The 18,125-nt window shown below is 34.4% G+C and overlaps 1 protein-coding gene across 1 annotated transcript in view; it reads left to right on the top strand.

Annotated features, from left to right (window-relative positions):
- The window catches only part of LOC149776122 (ADP-ribosylation factor-like protein 5B), a 47,478-nt gene that overhangs the window by 8,294 nt on the left and 21,059 nt on the right, over positions 1-18,125 (top strand). The window contains exons 2-3 of the mRNA XM_089942374.1: positions 10,175-10,235; positions 14,679-14,826. Coding sequence (XP_089798500.1) covers positions 10,175-10,235; positions 14,679-14,826 — 209 coding nt within the window. The remainder of the gene's footprint in view (positions 1-10,174; positions 10,236-14,678; positions 14,827-18,125) is intronic.

The raw sequence follows: 18,125 nt of genomic DNA, 5'->3' as shown, positions 1-18,125 counted from the left end.
TACTGCAAACACGGGCCCACAACTTGATGATTGCTCATCATTACTCACACGTGAAAATATTTTGATGTAAAAACTCATTACGCAGTTTTTAGTGACAGCAGTCCTCGTTTGATGTTTCTGGTCTTTGAGATGTCCATACCTACATTTACATGAATTAAATTTTATTTTTTGAACTTCATTTTATCAACAGTTGGTGGATAAAATCAGGACCAGTAGGACTAATATAATCTGAGTATGGAGAAGAACCATAAACATTTACTAGTACATAATGTTTGCAGAACAATTGAGACCAGATATATTTTCAACTTAATGTACAGTACATACTCTCTTTAAGCCCCACTGCAAACTGTATAGAGTGTTTCACAATTCAAATGCAATCTTGATCTATACAGTTTATTAGGAGTAATCAATCAAACAGAAGACATACACCCTGATCTGCCAGTGTATTATGCTACAGCAGATCAGAGTCTGTGCTGTTTGTAGTTGAACTTTTGAGCATGCTGTCTAATTTGACCAAAGACAGCATTTTTATAGCTCGTCAGAAAGCTCTTCCTCTCATCTTTGTTTATCAGAGATTTGAATTTGCAGTACAGTTTTTAAAACAACTTATTTTCGTATACAGTACTCTTTTGATGCTAGTTATTTGTCTAGTGCCATGGTTGGCCATTAATACGGGTTAGCAGACCTGCCAACTCTTACAATTTTGCCGTAAGTCTTACGAAAATTACCCATAAAATACAGACTTACGGGATACAAGCAAAAACTAGGAGAAATGATCGCTGTCGAAAAATCTAGGTAATTGGTTCGTCCATGTTTGATTTGGATCCGGGTTTCAGATTAGAATTAGTGCAGTTAGTCAGGAACCAGACTGTTTACAGCAGCACCCAAGATGCTTTCAAGTGCACATATTTGTTCATGCGAAGCGTCTGCATGAACAAACTATTATATAAATTTGTTAAAATGGCATCCAGAAAGTGATGGATGTTAAAGACAAAAGGGAAAATAAGCTTATAGAAAAGTGTTAATAGTCAACACAGAAGAATAAAAAGGAGTATTCAGGTTCTTGTGAATAAAAGCTGGAAAAGACACAATTACTTTTTTTGACATCACATGCCAATTTGAGTATGTCTCATGTTGGAAGGTATGATTGCCATTGTCATGTGAAATGGAAAAAAGAAATTCATTGAACTTTTAATTATGTTTTCCAGCTTTACAGTGGCAGTTATTGATATTTTGTTACACCTTACTGAAAACTGGTAAATCTTATGGAAACAAATAAACTGCCTTACTGAGACGGACTCGTCAGGATTGGCAGGTCTGGGTTAGCCTTTATAAACGACTTTGGTGGTGTGGCCATCTTGTGGCATTTTAAATATAGTAAGGATATTAATCTATCAGGGACAGACAGACGATGATATAATTAATGATTGGCATCAGACTAAGAATTGCTAATAATGCCTTTGTAACTACCATGTCATGGGTATACGGCTTCAGTCTAAACTAATTATAATGCAGGTTGTTTACAGTCTGTTTTGATGGTATGATATTGCTATCATTATGGATGATTTTAATCCTTATCTTTGCTCAAAGCACACACAGTGTTGCATTCCCCTTTGGTTCCCAGCAGTTTTTTTTAAACTTCTTCTGTTAGAGCCAATTTAAATGCAAATTTGTAACATTTAATACCCAGACTTACACATTTTTCCATGTGATGTAACATAATATTTTTTGGTTACAAAATTTGGATTTTTAATTGGAATTGGGCAAGCTTTTTTGAACATTAATTGATTAAAATTGGATTACAATTTTTTTCTATGCACCAGTCAAGGTTCATGTTCATTTGAAATTTGGAATTCCTGGACCTCTTATTTGTAGTAACTTACAACAAAAAGTATTGATGTGTGCAAGATCTTGATTTTAATCAATTGTAGTCAGATTGTTTTAGACGCATAAATCCATTACATTTAGGGCTGTGAATGTTCTCGTTAATAAAGAATGAACTTAAGTTGGATATCATAATTCAAATATTTTTCTCTTGGACCAGTCAATGTATCATTGTAAATTACAGTTATGTATATAAATCACTCCATATTTACCAATCAATGTGTAAATTATACTTTTGCAGTAATTGTACATCAAGCTATTCTTCATCCAAATGAATGACTCAAAATAGATCCATAACATCCTGTTTCTCATCTCATCATGTATAAAGCCAAAAAAATGTTTCCAGTCAGCTTGCCACCTGTTTTTCAATTGCCAGCCCTAGTATGTTTTTCTCCCAGAGTAAAAATTAATGAAAAAAAATTGAGCTGATTTTTCCAGTACTTGAAATGCTTAATGTCTTATAAAAAAAATTATATATATATATATATATATATATATATATATATATATATATATATATATATATATATATATATATATATATATATATATAAACCTATCAACCTTCCATAATTTTATAACCAGTGCAATTGGAAACACACATAATGTGCTTTTTGGCCTAAGCATGATTATATCTGTATTTGACAGCACTTGTCCTATTGGAAGAGTGGTGTATGTGTATATATATATATATATATATATATATATATATATATATATATATATATATATATATATATATATACTTGCTTATAATATAAGTGGAATCCAACTGCAAACAACATGATCTTCCATAGCATAATGCAATGGCAAATCATGTTTTGTGTTATTTGTTCTACTAATTACTTCCAACAAACTGGAAATAAAATTCCGTAATGTAAGGTTATGACTGAAGTTGGATATATGTAAATATATGTACATTCCATGAATAATATCTTGTCAGTCTTTACTGGGAAATCCTTTGGGAACAAACTGATTATAATCTGTCCTCTATCAAGTCAAATGAGCCTGTACACCATGCCAACATGTACAGAGTTTATTCCTATCATACAGTGTATGTGTACATGCCTGCATAACTGAGATGACATTTTTGTGACAGTGCTCCCCATCTCAGTATGTCACCTTGCTTAGTGCTTACATCTGGGCTCCAAGAAATGGATCCCACCCAACCTTATCACTTATGCTCAATCTTTTCTTCAGGCTGGACCCTTTTGTCATTTTTCAATTGTGACAAAATTTCAGACTCTTGTGCTTTCTGTCCTAACTATTAATAAGGCAAGACTACAGTGTCATCATTGCAGCAAGCTTCTGATTGATCAAGATTGCTTTGTGCTTTGATAGTTCTAAGTGAGCAAATGATAAGGAATAAAAAAAAACTATCTTGCTTGTTCACACACAATACTTTAATTATTGAAGGGGAAAGCTACTGATAGTCAGTTGATGGAGTCAGTATACTATTTAGACATTTACAGTTTGTAGGAAATGTTTGGAATAGAAATAAATGACTACGATTTTGAAAACTTTCATGCCACATCAGATACAAGTACAGGGAGTCGTTGTTGTTGTTGTTATAGGGTTTAACGCCATTTCTCAGCACAAGATAGGCTATACATGGCGGCCAGTATAATTAGTGGAAGAAGAACCCTGGAAAACCCAGGAAGAACCACCGACCCACAAGAAGCTACTGGCAGGCTTACCCACGGTAGCCAAGCCTTGGACTCGAACCCACGCAGACAGAAGTGAGATGGCATTGATCTGGAACGGTTAGCACTTTGGACCACTCGGCCACATGGGGCCCCCAGTACAGGGAGTCATAGTTTGGCTTATCAGGTATTCAAGCATAGATAGTGCACACAAGAAATATAATAGTGATGCTGCTTTTTTCCAGAACAGAAAGCACACTTAGCTAGCAGCTGTCATTATCTCAGGGTCTCCATTTTAGCAGTGTTGGGTGTACATACTGAGTAAGACCTTGTCTTTGTGAGTGCATTCCATCTATTGTTTAACGGTGTTTGATACCGATTGTCTTGTTGCCTGCGATCTTTCCCTCCATCATTGATGGATACTTGGAGAGTGGGGATGGGGGATGGGAAGAGGTCACCACAGATTATATATTTATGTTGGGGCAGGTCAGAGGAAACTTTGGTTAATTATTGCCATTGATTTCTAATAATAGTATTATTATTAATACTTATTTAGAGAGGGTTACTCAGTTACTAAACTAATCTTAACCATGAGGCCTTCTACTTATTAAAGTATGTACAATACACGTACATACAGTGTATACCGGTACAACATGATGTATTAACAAGTATTAAGTGATTTGAAAAATTAATATATCAAACCTGGAATATACAGGTATCTGTGAACACATAAACATATATAAAATATCATCCTGTATTGAAAAATTTAACTGAGAAAACAGTGCAAAAATATAGAAAAGCAGGCGGTATTTATATTGCTAGCACTGTTTAATTGTCTTAAGATTTCATCCATTTGAGACATCAATTATGAAAAAAGAAATGCTAGGAGCCTGCCTTATGTTACTGGGAATGTTGTTTCATACTAGTGAAACAGCATATTGAATTTTTAAAAAAAAAACAATTATTTCTTTGGCCTTGATATAACGTAATTTCTACTTATAACTGACCTTAAATTTGGAGTACCATCTCTTTGGTGAAATATATTGCTTAGATAAACAGGAATGGCTCTTCTAGACACCTTAAAGTTACACATTAATTTGGCCTTTCTCAGATATATTCTTTCATGTTTTGTTAAAATTGGTATATTATACATTGTGTCTTGGAAATTTTCCATACTTTGATCTAGAATTAAATGGCATGCCCTCTTTTGGAGTCTTACAAGTTTTATTGTTTGAATTGGTGGTATTTTCCCAAATTACATAACATATTTCAGATATAGCTGAATATAACTTTTATAAAAAGATCATCCTATATTCAAATAGAATGTATGTTTTGGTTTTCCTCAGTAGCCAAAGATAAGAGTTAAGCCAAGTTTTATTGTTATCTATGAATACACTGGACCAAGTTAGATTGTTATCTACAAATACACTGGACCAAAGTTAGATTGTTATCTACGAATTCGCTGAAAATATTATCATGAGGGGTCATATTAAGGTTCACATTGTCAAATAGAACTTGGAGTTGCTGCCTTGCTTGTTTTTATTTTATTGTAAGAAGGGCTTTCATTTTTTTCTGTATTTATAATTATGCTGTTTTCCTTGCAGCATACGATGAGTCTGTTAAGAGGATTGTGTAAATTATTTTCAAGGTTTGGTTTTACCTGATTTAGTGTAGTATCATCTGCATTGAGGTCAGTGGAAGAAATTGAATTTCCTATCTTATGAGGTAGGTCATTGATAAATAGAATGAAAAACAGAGGTCTGAGGATAGAGCCCTGTGGTACTTCACAATTAATATTTTTACGTTGAGAAAGTTTACCATTTTAAAATACTTTTCTTTCAGTTAAGTATAAAGTAAACCAGTTTAGGGAGTTTTCATTGCATTGGTAGATTTTCAGTTTTTCAAACAAAATTTCATGGTCTATGAGATCAAAAGCTTTATGAAATTCAGTCAAAATGGTGCCTGTCATTTATCCTTTGTCAAATGATTTCAGCCATTATCAATCATAGATATAAATGCAGTTTCACACGAGTGATTCTGTCAAAAACCAGACTGTTATCATTAACAAAATCAAAAGTTTTTTCAAATAGAAAAGAATCATGTACATGTTTTTCAAATAATGTGTAAAGACAAGAAAGGATAGAAATGGAAATTTATTAGACTTATTACTTTCACTGCTATTGAAAGCTATACTCTCTGCCATAGCAGGTGCCCTGGTAAGATAAGGTAAGATTTATTTAACATTGGCATGGTTAAAACCACAATTTAACATAAGCTCCAATGATCATTTTACCAACATCACCTAAAACAGTTAAAGGCAATACAAGAAGCTAGACATTCAAACTCATCATAACACATAAAAACAGAATTGGACAAAAAAAAGTCACCTGTAATGAATTTAGTATCTAAGATAAATACAATTACAATTTAGGGTTTAAAAAGAAAGGATTAGTAAGATTTGAAATCTAAAATAAATGCAGACTCACCTAACTGGGACAAAAAAAATCAAATTACAAATGCAGCTCATGCCTTACTGCCTTACTTTTATAAAAAGAGAGGAGATAACACTAGGGCACTTGATTAGTACACAAGACAAGCACAGATAAATAACAAACCATAACACAAACATTAGCTGTCATGGGGGGAGTATTATTTACAGACTTACATTTACAGTCCTTACCATTGTATGATAGAATTAAAGATCTAAATGAATTAAAATCTGGTTGTTCCCTAAATTGGTTTGATAGCTCACTGCATAGAGTGGCATATCTAAAGGAATTTGTGACAGAAGTTGAGGTTTGAATTTGTTGGACATCTAAAATATTTGAATATCTAAACTTACATTTATTGTGCTTAAAACTTGTTAAATCGTCTTAAGATTTGGGAGCACACTTATTCAGTATTTTGACGGTCTCTAGAGCCATAACCCGAAGTCTACACATCTTTAGAGTTGGCATTTTCTCCATAAGTAAAAGTTTATGATAGCTTCTTGTAAAATCATCGTACACAAATCTCAGAGCATAGTTATGTATTTTTTCAAGTTTAGTAGTGTTCATGTCGGTGCAGAAATGCCATGCTAAGGGACCAAAATTGAAATTGGAGAGGATAAATGTATATAGGATTGTTGTCCAATCATATCAAGTCTGGTAACTTTACAGTCATCCATTTTAAAAATATATTTCAGCAGAAATTCAGGACTGATTTCAGGAATTCCAAACTTTATATTGTATGGGAGGTTTTTTTAGCACAAAGATGTTTGAGTTCCGAATGAAGTTTTGGGTTCTTTAAATTTTTCAGTCATTGAGGGAAAAAAAATGTCATTAAGAATATTTGAGATGGATTATCAGTATCAGTGCCCTCATGATTGAGGGTAAGATTTCAGTTTTACTTCGACAATTCCCTGCATGAAACTCTATTTATAAAAATCCTCCAGATAGCTTTCAGGTTATTTCTATTTTCATCCAGCACTTTTTATTGGGTGCTTGTTTGCCTTTAGGTATCATCAGATTAATGTGATCTAATTGCATCAGTCACAAATCTTGATTTCTGATCTTTATTGCCTGAGGGGCTTTTAGTTCATAGTTTGCTGGTGTGTCCGGAAATGTAATGTCAAAAACATGACATTCATAAGTAATGTGTGTCACACAGAGGTGGTCTGTCAACTTGTATGAGGAAGTGACTCAAGTACTGTAACCTAATTGACCCCTTTACTATATCTCATGTCATCTGTTGATAAACTGATGTTTACTACTTAAATAACTAGATGCTACTAATAACACTACTGTTATGTACAGGGAAAATTCTCAAAAGTGTAACAAGCAATGGTTGATAAAGCATTGAGGGCAGTAGATATGCTTATTTGTAATTTGAAAAATGTAAATTATGATGAACGAAGTTTTTTGATATTAGGGTGAGACAATTAATTGATATATGGATGTTTCAATACTTTTTCCACATCGGTACCTAAGAGGTGTAGAATCAATACATAACACATATCATATACAGGATTAATCGTCACCAGTTCTGAATTATTATTTGTTTGCCTTTGTATTGTTTACATTGAGAATTCATTAAAGACAGCTGTCACATGCATATACGCTCATCAAAGACAGCTGTCACATGCATATACGCTCATTTCAGATTAAAAAAGATATATTGACTGTGCCACTCACTTTATACAAAATTAAAACAAGGTGATTGACTCACGATGTTTGAAATATGCCCTCACCCTGTTAAAGTAATTCCATGCCAATTATTTTTTTTTCCATCAGCATGTTTCACCAATGATAGCATATGCCAGTGTAAAGGAGACATTTCAGACTTGTTCCTCTTCCATGATTTAAATACTATACTGACCATTTAATAACTGAAGTTTCTCCGATGTTTTATAGCTTCTCTAGTTTAATTTTTTTTTATAGGTAACACTTCTGGTGTGTTACAGAGTAAAATATGTTACATTCACTGTAATTTGTGGCTATTGTTTGTTCAAGTCTGGGATCAAACCATTAATTAATTTCCCATAGAACTAATGCTAATATATAAAAAAATTAATTTCTTTGTCATTGGCATACAAACCACACTTGCTTCCATTCATTATTGTTAGAAAATTTGTATTCATTTTGAAGAAATGTGTTTTGCGGCATTTCCATGTACCTTCATGCAGCTAAACATTGAATTGCCGGTCTGCACCTAATAACGTAGCCTCACACCAATAGTCTATATGCTGTTATTAGTGGAACATTATTGTATATTAATTGAAGTTTATGAAACGCATAATGGAAAAAAAGAAAATTAAATCTGTTTATAAGCCAGTGGGTGCATCTAAAAATATATAGTACTGTAATTTTTATTCCCCTGCACCCATAAACTGGTTCTCTGACAGTAAAATAAGGTGGGTAATACTGTTGGTTGACAACAGCCCAAACACCAGTGCTCACTTGCCATACTCGTCAAAAGATGAAGGTACTTTGAACTATTTAAAATGTATTTCTATAAAGAAATCATTATATCATTTGTAAAAATCAGTTTTATTCGATTTTTGTGTATTTTGTTTTTATTTTGAAATGTTACAGATAAGGAATTATGTGAATTTTTGTCCCAAATCAATACCCAGATTGTTGGATTAGAAAAGGCTTTTTAAAAAAAGTTTAATTGGTACTTGTTATCTATGTAAAATCTGTGAGGAAAATTATATAACTTTTTATGTGCACCTACAAGTTCATAATTATTGTTAAGACAGATTAAGCATTTCTCCAGTAATGTTGCCAAATTATGTCAAAAATTATTACCATGGTCTCATCAAATTAGAACACCTCCATGTCCTGTTCACAATATGTATAGCAGTACCTGAAAGGTACATTTAGTAACAGCTATGTTATCCGTGTTGTTAGGATCCAGATGAAGTTTCAGATAAATGCAAAGCTATAATATAAATAATTTGCATAGTTGGTACATTTGTAACAAAAACCTAATATGATGCTTCCTACCTAGAAAAAGGAAATTGATATTCCTCAGCATTGCATACTAAAAAAGTCTGGACCTAAAAACATTTATTTACATATTTCATTTACATGCTTGAAATAATTAACTGTGAATGAATTTAGGATATTTAGTTATAAAAAGAAGTATTTGCCATGGTTTGTATTTATTCCAGTATTCTGTTCCATGATTAAGTGCTTACATTTTCTACATATTGGATCAAATACTGTTATAAGTTCTGATGTACAAGGACTTTCAGTCTTGGACACAGTGTATGCAAAATTAAGCACAAGTTAGACACCCCCCCAATACTTTCCCTAGGGGTTACAGTAGGATGCTATAAGAACTGATACACTTATTTTGATTAGTGATACTTTTTATACAGGCAGCTTAATTTCCAACTTATGCAGGGATTACTTTGCATACCTTCAGTGGAATATAAATTATGTTTAAAAAAGTGAATCACTTGACTATATAAGGAGAAAGTTATAGATGTGAGTCTTAAATGGTCTTTTTTGTGGTTATAAATGATATGGTCACTTCATCCCTAAATATTTACTGAATCAACATCGGTACACTGGATGCTTGTACATATTCTCTATGGTATCAATGAAACATGATTCGCAAGTCATATAGTTATAGGAGCAGTTTCATAAGCAGTCATGACAGTGGTATATGTAAATAGACAAATATTGCATGATCTGAATGATGTATACACTTATGTATTATAAAGGCTACATGATTGCTGTTGAACTTAATCAGTCTTGATATAAGTGCTGTATAAATTTGTCTTTGTTAATGATTTCCTTATTCATATGGGTTTCTTATGCATGTATGATGTATGATTTTACATTCAGGAAATAAAATCTTTCCAGACATATGCTTGTCATCTGTCCATAACCACGTCTCCCTAAAATCAATCTTCTACACATGGTAAGTAATCATTTACAAAATGGGTATTCATAGTTTCATTCCAAGGGTTAGATGGCTGGTGACAAAGTTATAAGAAATTTCATTTACAGTAACATTTTCATTTTTTTTTCTTTCTTTTCTTGTCTCATTTGATTAAACTGTATTGGAAGGTAGGAGTAGGAAAGTCACCAGATGAATATACATATAGCTATAAAACCATTTCACTGATGTCAATGTTTTTTATTCTTTTTTTGCAGAACACAAAGTCATCATTGTTGGATTGGACAATGCAGGAAAGACAACCATATTGTATCAGTTGTAAGCATCTCATACATGAAATAATCATGAATAGCATGCATAGCTATATAGAAATAGGGATGAATTATTTTCCATGGGAAGTCTTCAAGGTAATCTGTATAGAAACCTTGTAGTTAAGGTGGTGTGGATTACTTGGGAAGTCTTTCAAGAGTAATCTTTATATAAACCATCAAGTAAGGCAGTGGATTACTTTCCTTGGGAAGTCTTCAAGATAATCTGTCTAGAAACCATGTAGTTAAGGTTGTGGTGGAGTACTTGGGAAGTCTTTCAAGAGTAATCTGTATAGAAACCATGAAGTAAGGCAGTGGATTATTTTCCTTGGGAAGCCTTTCAGTAGTAATCTGTATAGAAACCATGTAGTTAAGGTGGTGTTGGATTACTTGGAAGGTCTTTCAAGAGTAATCTGTATATAAACCTTGCAGTTAAGGAGGTGGTGGAGTACTTGGGAAGTCTTCAAGAGTAATCTGTATAGAAACTATGAAGTAAGGCAGTGGATTACTTTCCTTGGGAAGCCTTTCAATAGTAATCTGTATAGAAACCATGTAGTTAAGGTGGTGGTGGATTACTTGGGAGGTCTTTCAAGACTAATCAGTATATAAACCATGAAGTAAGGCAGTGAATTACTTTCCTTGGGAAATCTTTCAAGAGTAATCTGTATATAAACCATGAAGTAAGGCAGTGGATTACTTTTCTTGGGAAGTCTTTCAAGAGTAATCTGTATATAAACCATGAAGTAAGGCAGTGGATTACTTTTCTTGGGAAGCCTTTCAAGAGTAATCTGTATAGAAACCATGTAGTTATGGTGGTGGTGGATTACTTGGGAAGTCTTCAAGAGTAATCTGTATAGAAGCCATGTAGTTACGGTGGTGGTGGATTACTTGGGAAGTCTTTCAAGAGTAATCTATATATAAACCATGAAGTTAAGGTGGTGATGGATTACTTGGGAAGTCTTCAAGAGTAATCTGTATAGAAACCATGTAGTTAAGGTGGTGGTGGATTACTTGGGAAGTCTTCAAGAGTAATCTGTATAGAAACCATGTAGTTAAGGTGGTGGTGGAGTACTTGGGAAGTCTTTCAAGAGTAATATGTATATAAACCATGAAGTAAGGCAGTGGATTACTTTTCTTGGGAAGCCTTTCAATAGTAATCTGTATATAAACCATGAAGTAAGGCAGTGGATTACTTTTCTTGGGAGGTCTTTCAAGACTAATCAGTATATAAACCATGTAGTTATGGTGGTGGTGGATTACTTGGGAAGTCTTCAAGAGTAATCTGTATAGAAACCATGTAGTTAAGGTGGTGGTGGATTACTTGGGAAGTCTTCAAGAGTAATCTGTATAGAAACCATGTAGTTAAGGTGGTGGTGGAGTACTTGGGAAGTCTTTCAAGAGTAATCTGTATATAAACCATGAAGTAAGGCAGTGGATTACTTTTCTTGGGAAGCCTTTCAATAGTAATCTGTATATAAACCATGAAGTAAGGCAGTGGATTACTTTTCTTGGGAGGTCTTTCAAGACTAATCAGTATATAAACCATGTAGTTATGGTGGTGGTGGATTACTTGGGAAGTCTTCAAGAGTAATCTGTATAGAAACCATGTAGTTAAGGTGGTGGTGGATTACTTGGGAAGTCTTCAAGAGTAATCTGTAAATAAACTATGCAGTAAGGTGGTGGATTATTTTCCATGGGAATTATGGCTCACACAATGATGAAACAGTATGCATGTTCATATTTTGGTAGAAAGAACCGCAATTTTTTGTTGTTGCTACATTCTGTTTATGATGTAGCTGATGTTTCATATTAATTTTTTTTATTGGCGAGGTTATTGGTTAGGAAGGCATACTTTGAGGATTTTTCTAAACATCTGAATTGTTGTTTCAGAGTTTATTTTTGTTTGTTATTGCAGAGGTTGCTATTTCTGAATAAGGCCTGTCATTTATTTATGTGTAAAATTGGAATATAACTTTCAACACTAAATTGCTGAAATAGGAAATTGTGCATGAGTTTTTAGTGTGTTTTACATTTTGATTGGATCTGTTTTAGACCAATGAGGATAACTAAATAAGTCTGTTAGGAAGGAAAATGTTTCATAGTTGAAAAGTCAGAAAATTAGTTTTTCCAATTTTTTGTAATTGAAGTCAACTGTACATTATTTCAGGTTTAAGTTAACCAAGTAGTGCTCCCCACAGTTGGTTATTTTTTAGAAGACAATGTAGCTATCATCAACATTGTTGATTCCGAGATTATTTGTGATTTTCATTTATATTTGTTTGCAGGAAAATTTAATTTGAAAACTAAAGAAAAGCTTAAAAAAATAATCTTTTCTTAAGTGTTTTGATTAAGTTTGAAGCTTTGTAAACCACTTTTGATTCTTTTCTTATTACCATAAATACACAAACATACAAGACAGGTTCATCTGCAAGCTAGATAGATCCTAACCATCAGATCTGGGTCAGTGTTGTTTGTTCTTCTGATTAGTACTAACAAACCACACAGACCCAGGTATGGTGGTGCATTATGCAAGAGCAGATCTTGGTCTATGCTCTTTGCAGTTGGCTCCAACTTTTATGTATATATATATATATATATATATATATATATATATGAATGGTAAAGATATTTAATCACTTTATCAATATTTTAAAAGAAGAATCCCCTGAAATGAGTTTAATATTATTGATGTCTGCATTATATATAAAGTTTTCCAGATGTTCTTTTAGGCAGAATGTATAGAAATATATATGTGCACATTAAAGGCTGAGATTCGTTAAGAAGATATGTATCCCTGTCAGAACAGGCTTGATTAACTTGACTGATCTATGTAAGTAATTAATCTGGCTTGACCTTTCATCACTTTGTCAGGCATTGTCTTTGACTCATGAGTCCATCTGTCCCTGTAAAGAGCAGCCTTTCACAAACACAGGCAAGTTTGGACTGACATTTGGAAATGTTTGTCTCCTGCCCCACCTCATTTGATATAATTGTTTATAGCTGTTTTTAATACTCAAAGTATTTTGTTTGGATGAGATTTCCCTAAACAAGTGCATTAAAAACAGTTAAGTTAAAGTGGCCTTTGATGTTAAATATTTGAAGACATCTTTTGACTGGCACAAAATTGATAGCTTAGAACCAAATGGAAACTGCTGTAAGAATGTATCTGCCTTAACAATGGGTCCAGACATCTGCCTTAATAAGGGGTCCAGGCATCTGCATTAATAAGGTTTCCAGGTATCTACCTTGTTAAGAGGTCCAGGCATCTGCCTTAAGGGGTCCAGGCATCTGCCTTAATAAGGGGTCCAGACTTCTGCATTAATAAGGGGTTCAGGTGATCTGCCTAAATATTAAGTCCAGACATCTGCCTTAATAAGGGGTCCAGGCATCTGCCTTAATAAGGGGTCCAGGTATCTACCTTGTTAAGAGATCCAGGCATCCGCCTTAAGGGGTCCAGGCATCTGCCTTAATAAGGGGTCCAGGCATCTGCCTTAATAAGGTGTCCAGGCATCTACCTTGTTAAGCGGTCCAGGCATCTGCCTTAATAAGGGGTCCAGGCATGTAGATTACTCACTACTTCATTAGTAAGTAAAGTCATTCCAATTAGCTATATTTATGACCAACTTGTTTAAAGCATGGGGCAATAATGCAAATAAAAAAAATGAATCCTAACTCATAATTACATATTTTTATGTTTTAAATCCATGATTCAGTTTATTTTTGGTTTATTTGTCCATTTATTTTTTTATGCAGATTATGTTAAGTACATTTAACGTCTTACTTGGGCCATGACATTTGTATTCACTTGTGTGCTACTAAACACTGAAATGTAAGAACTGTATTTGACATAATATCATCATTGTGTGCTTAGAAAATTATAATTAATGAATTTAAATATCATAATAAAGGCACAGACTAATGGTATCAAAAACAGTTTCAGTATCACATGTATGTGTCAGCAGTGTTATATAGTTTCCTTATTACGATTTTCCCATTATATGTGTGTACCAACAATGTCGTAAACAGTTTTCCACTAACTTTTATCTTCAACAATGTCATAAACAGTTTCCCACTAACATTTATCTTCAACTTTGTCATAAACATTTTTATCATTGCATGTTTGTAATTACTGTAAAGGTTAGTTTACCTGAATATGTTGGTAATCATCCATTGGCAGGTTCATTTTCTCTCCCAGTTTGATTATGTCAAAAAAAACAAAGTTTAAAAGTCTGTTTTAGAGACAGTTTTGATGTACAAAGTGAAGTGACAGCATTTCACCAGGCATGCATGGTTGTGGGTTCTAATAAAGCCACGATGTTTTAATGCAAATTTTATCAGTCAACTCCCTCCCAGAATGGATGTTACAATTTGCTTAGATGTCAATATCTTTATGTAAAGTTTGAACACATGAAGAATGTGCATTTAAATTTTAAATTTGGTCTTTTTTTTCCAGTTTGATGAATGAAGTGGTCCATACATCCCCAACTATTGGTAGCAATGTTGAAGAGGTGGTGTGGAAGAACATTCACTTCTTGATGTGGGACATAGGTGGTCAAGAGACCCTCCGTTCAGCGTGGAATACATACTACTCCAACGCACAGGTAAATACCATATGTACTCACTTTTAAGTCTGATCAACTGCAAATTGCATAGAACCAGATCAGCCATTGCTTAATGAGCCAGCAGATCTGGGACTATGCAGTTTGTTAGGGCTAATCATTGAACAAACAACATAAACCCTGATCTGCCATCACATAATATACATACAGGCCAGGGTCTGTGGGGACTGACTTGGATGTGAGTATATAGGGTAAGTATTTCATTTGGTAATGGCTGGATATATTGATTAAAATGCTGAATGTGCAATAATAGTACAAGAAATAGTTTAGTAATGTATTTTATACACCACTTCAGATGTTTAGGGGCATACTGTTGTATTACCTGCAAGTTTCCCACTTAAACATTTGCCATTATTACCTCGGTGATTTATGTATTGATGATCAGAACATAGTATCATTTTTGTAATGCACAGTGAAGGACTTAGAATGATTAACCTAAATAGATGATTTCATTAAATTTAACATCCGTCTTGGCAACATAGGAGCCAGTGTCTAATTTAGCTACCAGTAAAGGAACATGACCTCCCTCTGTCAATCAGGTTAAGTTTTACTTTGTTGGGGCAGTTGTGTTAAATTAACATATTTCTAGTTGAGGAGCCAAAATTGATATAACATGTTGTATAGACTATACCAGCTGTTATTACGATAACATCTTAGGTAAATTGGAATACAGGGCATTTAATTTATTGAGTTATTGACAATTATCCACTAACATTTACTTCTAGATTTGCATCAAAAAGCCCTTTTGTAAGTTAAGAAGGTCATAGTCTGATCTTATAGATAGTCGAGTTTGTAGTTGAAGCATATTGATCATATTTTATATCCTTTGTATTAAAATTATTAATAAAGTGTTTGTATGTATAATCTGCATTGATCCGTGTGAGCATTGACTCAGCTGTTGACAGTCAAGATCTCAGTCTTCTGTAGAATAATGTGTTCTGCAGTATGTCCCATATACTGTCCCGTATACTGTCCTGCACTATGTTCTGTACACAGTTTTGCAACATGTTCTGTACATTTCTGTACAATGTTCTGCAGATGTTCTGTACATTTCTGAACACTGTTTCGCAACATGTTCTGTACACTTCTGTACAATGTTCTGCAGTATGTTCTGTACACTATTTTGAAACATGTTCTGTACATTTCTGTACACTGTTTTACAACATGTTCTGTACATTATTTAAAGAATACTAATAATTCATTTATTTTCACATCTATCAGTGAAGTCTTTTTAAATGAAATTTTCTTTGGTACTTGAATTTGTGGATAGGAAAAGAAATCATATTGTTTCCACAGAAGGATTATTGTTGGGTTGTTTTGTTTAGTCGTTTAAAGAGAAATTGAAATCCTCATAAATTATGTTCCATCATTTCTTGGCGCATTTGCTGAATAACAAGACGAGAGGGCTAAATTTATTTACCGTAAAATATTTTGCATTAACATGGGGTACACAAATGCAAATTTCAGCAGACAGAGTAAATAATAGTTGGTCAGTCAGTTTAATTAGTTGTTCAAGAACAGATAAAAATGAAGTCATGACTTCTTCATATTGGAATGTGCTGGGAAACGAATGAAGGACATAGCTGTGAATAAGTGAATTTTTTGATATGTGTGATGAATTGAAAAATTGAGTTGCTTCATAAACTTCCAGATTTGTGCATCCTTTAAGATTTTCTAACATCATGGATCTTAGCACAGATGCCAAGTCCATGATGGTGATGAGTTGTGTTAAGCACTAAATCACTTTTGTCTTGGAAAGAACAATCATATTCCAATTATTTTGTTATCTCCCCCCCACCCTTGTATATGGGGAGATGCAACAATCACTCCACTATGTCCATCTGTGTGTCTGTTTGTCTGGTAGTACATATTTTGTTCCCAGTTCATAACTTTCAGACTGTTCAAGGTATCTCAATTCAACTTGGTACTCATACTGGGCTAGTGGTCAAGACATGCCTTTTGCTATTCACAATTCAGCTTGGTACTCATACTGGGCTAGTGGTCAAGACAATACTGGGCTTGTGGTCAAGACATGCCTTTTGCTTTTCACAATTCATAAGTTTCAATATTTTTATGTTTCTGTCAATTTTTATGTACATCCATTCACAAGGTAACTTAGAAGTTAACATGTTGGACTTGTAACCGAATGGAAGGGGTTCAAAACCTACCATCAGATCTGCCTGGGTTGGCTGTCATGGTGTGCCCTTGAGCAAGGCACTTTGCTTCAGTTGTCAGATTGGCTGTCATGGTATGCTATTGAGCCAGACACTTTGCTTCAGTTGCCAGATTGGCTGTCATGGTGTGCCCTTGAGCAAGGCACTTTGCTTCAGTTGTCAGATTGGCTGTCATGGTGTGCTATTGAGCCAGACACTTTGCTTCAGTTGCCAGATTGGCTGTCATGGTGTGCCCTTGAGCAAGGCACTTTGCTTCAGTTGTCAGATTGACAGTCATGGTGTGCTATTGAGCCAGACACTTTGCTTCAGTTGCCAGATTGGCTGTCATGGTGTGCTATTGAGCAAGGCACTTTGCTTCACTTGCCAGATTGGCTGTCATGGTGTGCTATTGAGCAAGGCACTTTGCTTCACTTGCCAGATTGGCTGTCATGGTGTGTTATTGAGCAAGACACTTTGCTTCACTTGCCAGATTGGCTGTCATGGTGTGCTATTGAGCAAGGTACTTTGCTTCAGTTGTCAGATTGGCTGTCTTGGTGTGCTATTGAGCAAGGTTCCATGCTTGTGGTGCTTTATATGACAGTTCTTTGGTGTTGATATCAGGCTCCATGCTCGTGGTGCTTTATGTGAACTAGTCACTCCAGTGTTCTTCACTTCACACAGATATGCAGAAAAGGTGTAGCTGACATCGTCTTTTCTCCAGCTGCAGTTTTCACTCACTTGCTATTGTTGTGGGGTTTAACGCCATTTTTCAGCACATGATAGGCTATGCATGGCGGCCAGTATTAATGGTGGAGGAAGAACCCGGGAAAACCCCGAGAAAGAACCACCGACCCACGAGAAGCTACTGGCAAGCTTTCTCACATACCCACATTGGCAGAATCCTGGACTTGAACCCACGCAGACAGAGGTGAGATGGCAGTGATCCGTAACGGAGAGCGCTTTAGACCACTCGGCCACTCACTTGCAGCTGAGTGCTTTTGTATTCAGAGAATGTTACCAGATCTGGTCTTTTTCTTTCTTTTCATTGAGCCATGTAAGCAATTTAAATAATTCAACTTTTCTGTCAATTTAATAATTATGTAGACAGAAATTACATTTCAGTCTATG

This window comes from Sinohyriopsis cumingii, chromosome 18 (genome assembly GCF_028554795.1).
Source record: "Sinohyriopsis cumingii isolate HCF-2022 chromosome 18, ASM2855479v2, whole genome shotgun sequence".
In the NCBI taxonomy this organism is placed as follows: domain Eukaryota; kingdom Metazoa; phylum Mollusca; class Bivalvia; order Unionida; family Unionidae; genus Sinohyriopsis; species Sinohyriopsis cumingii.
This window is presented reverse-complemented; position numbering and strand designations above follow the sequence as displayed.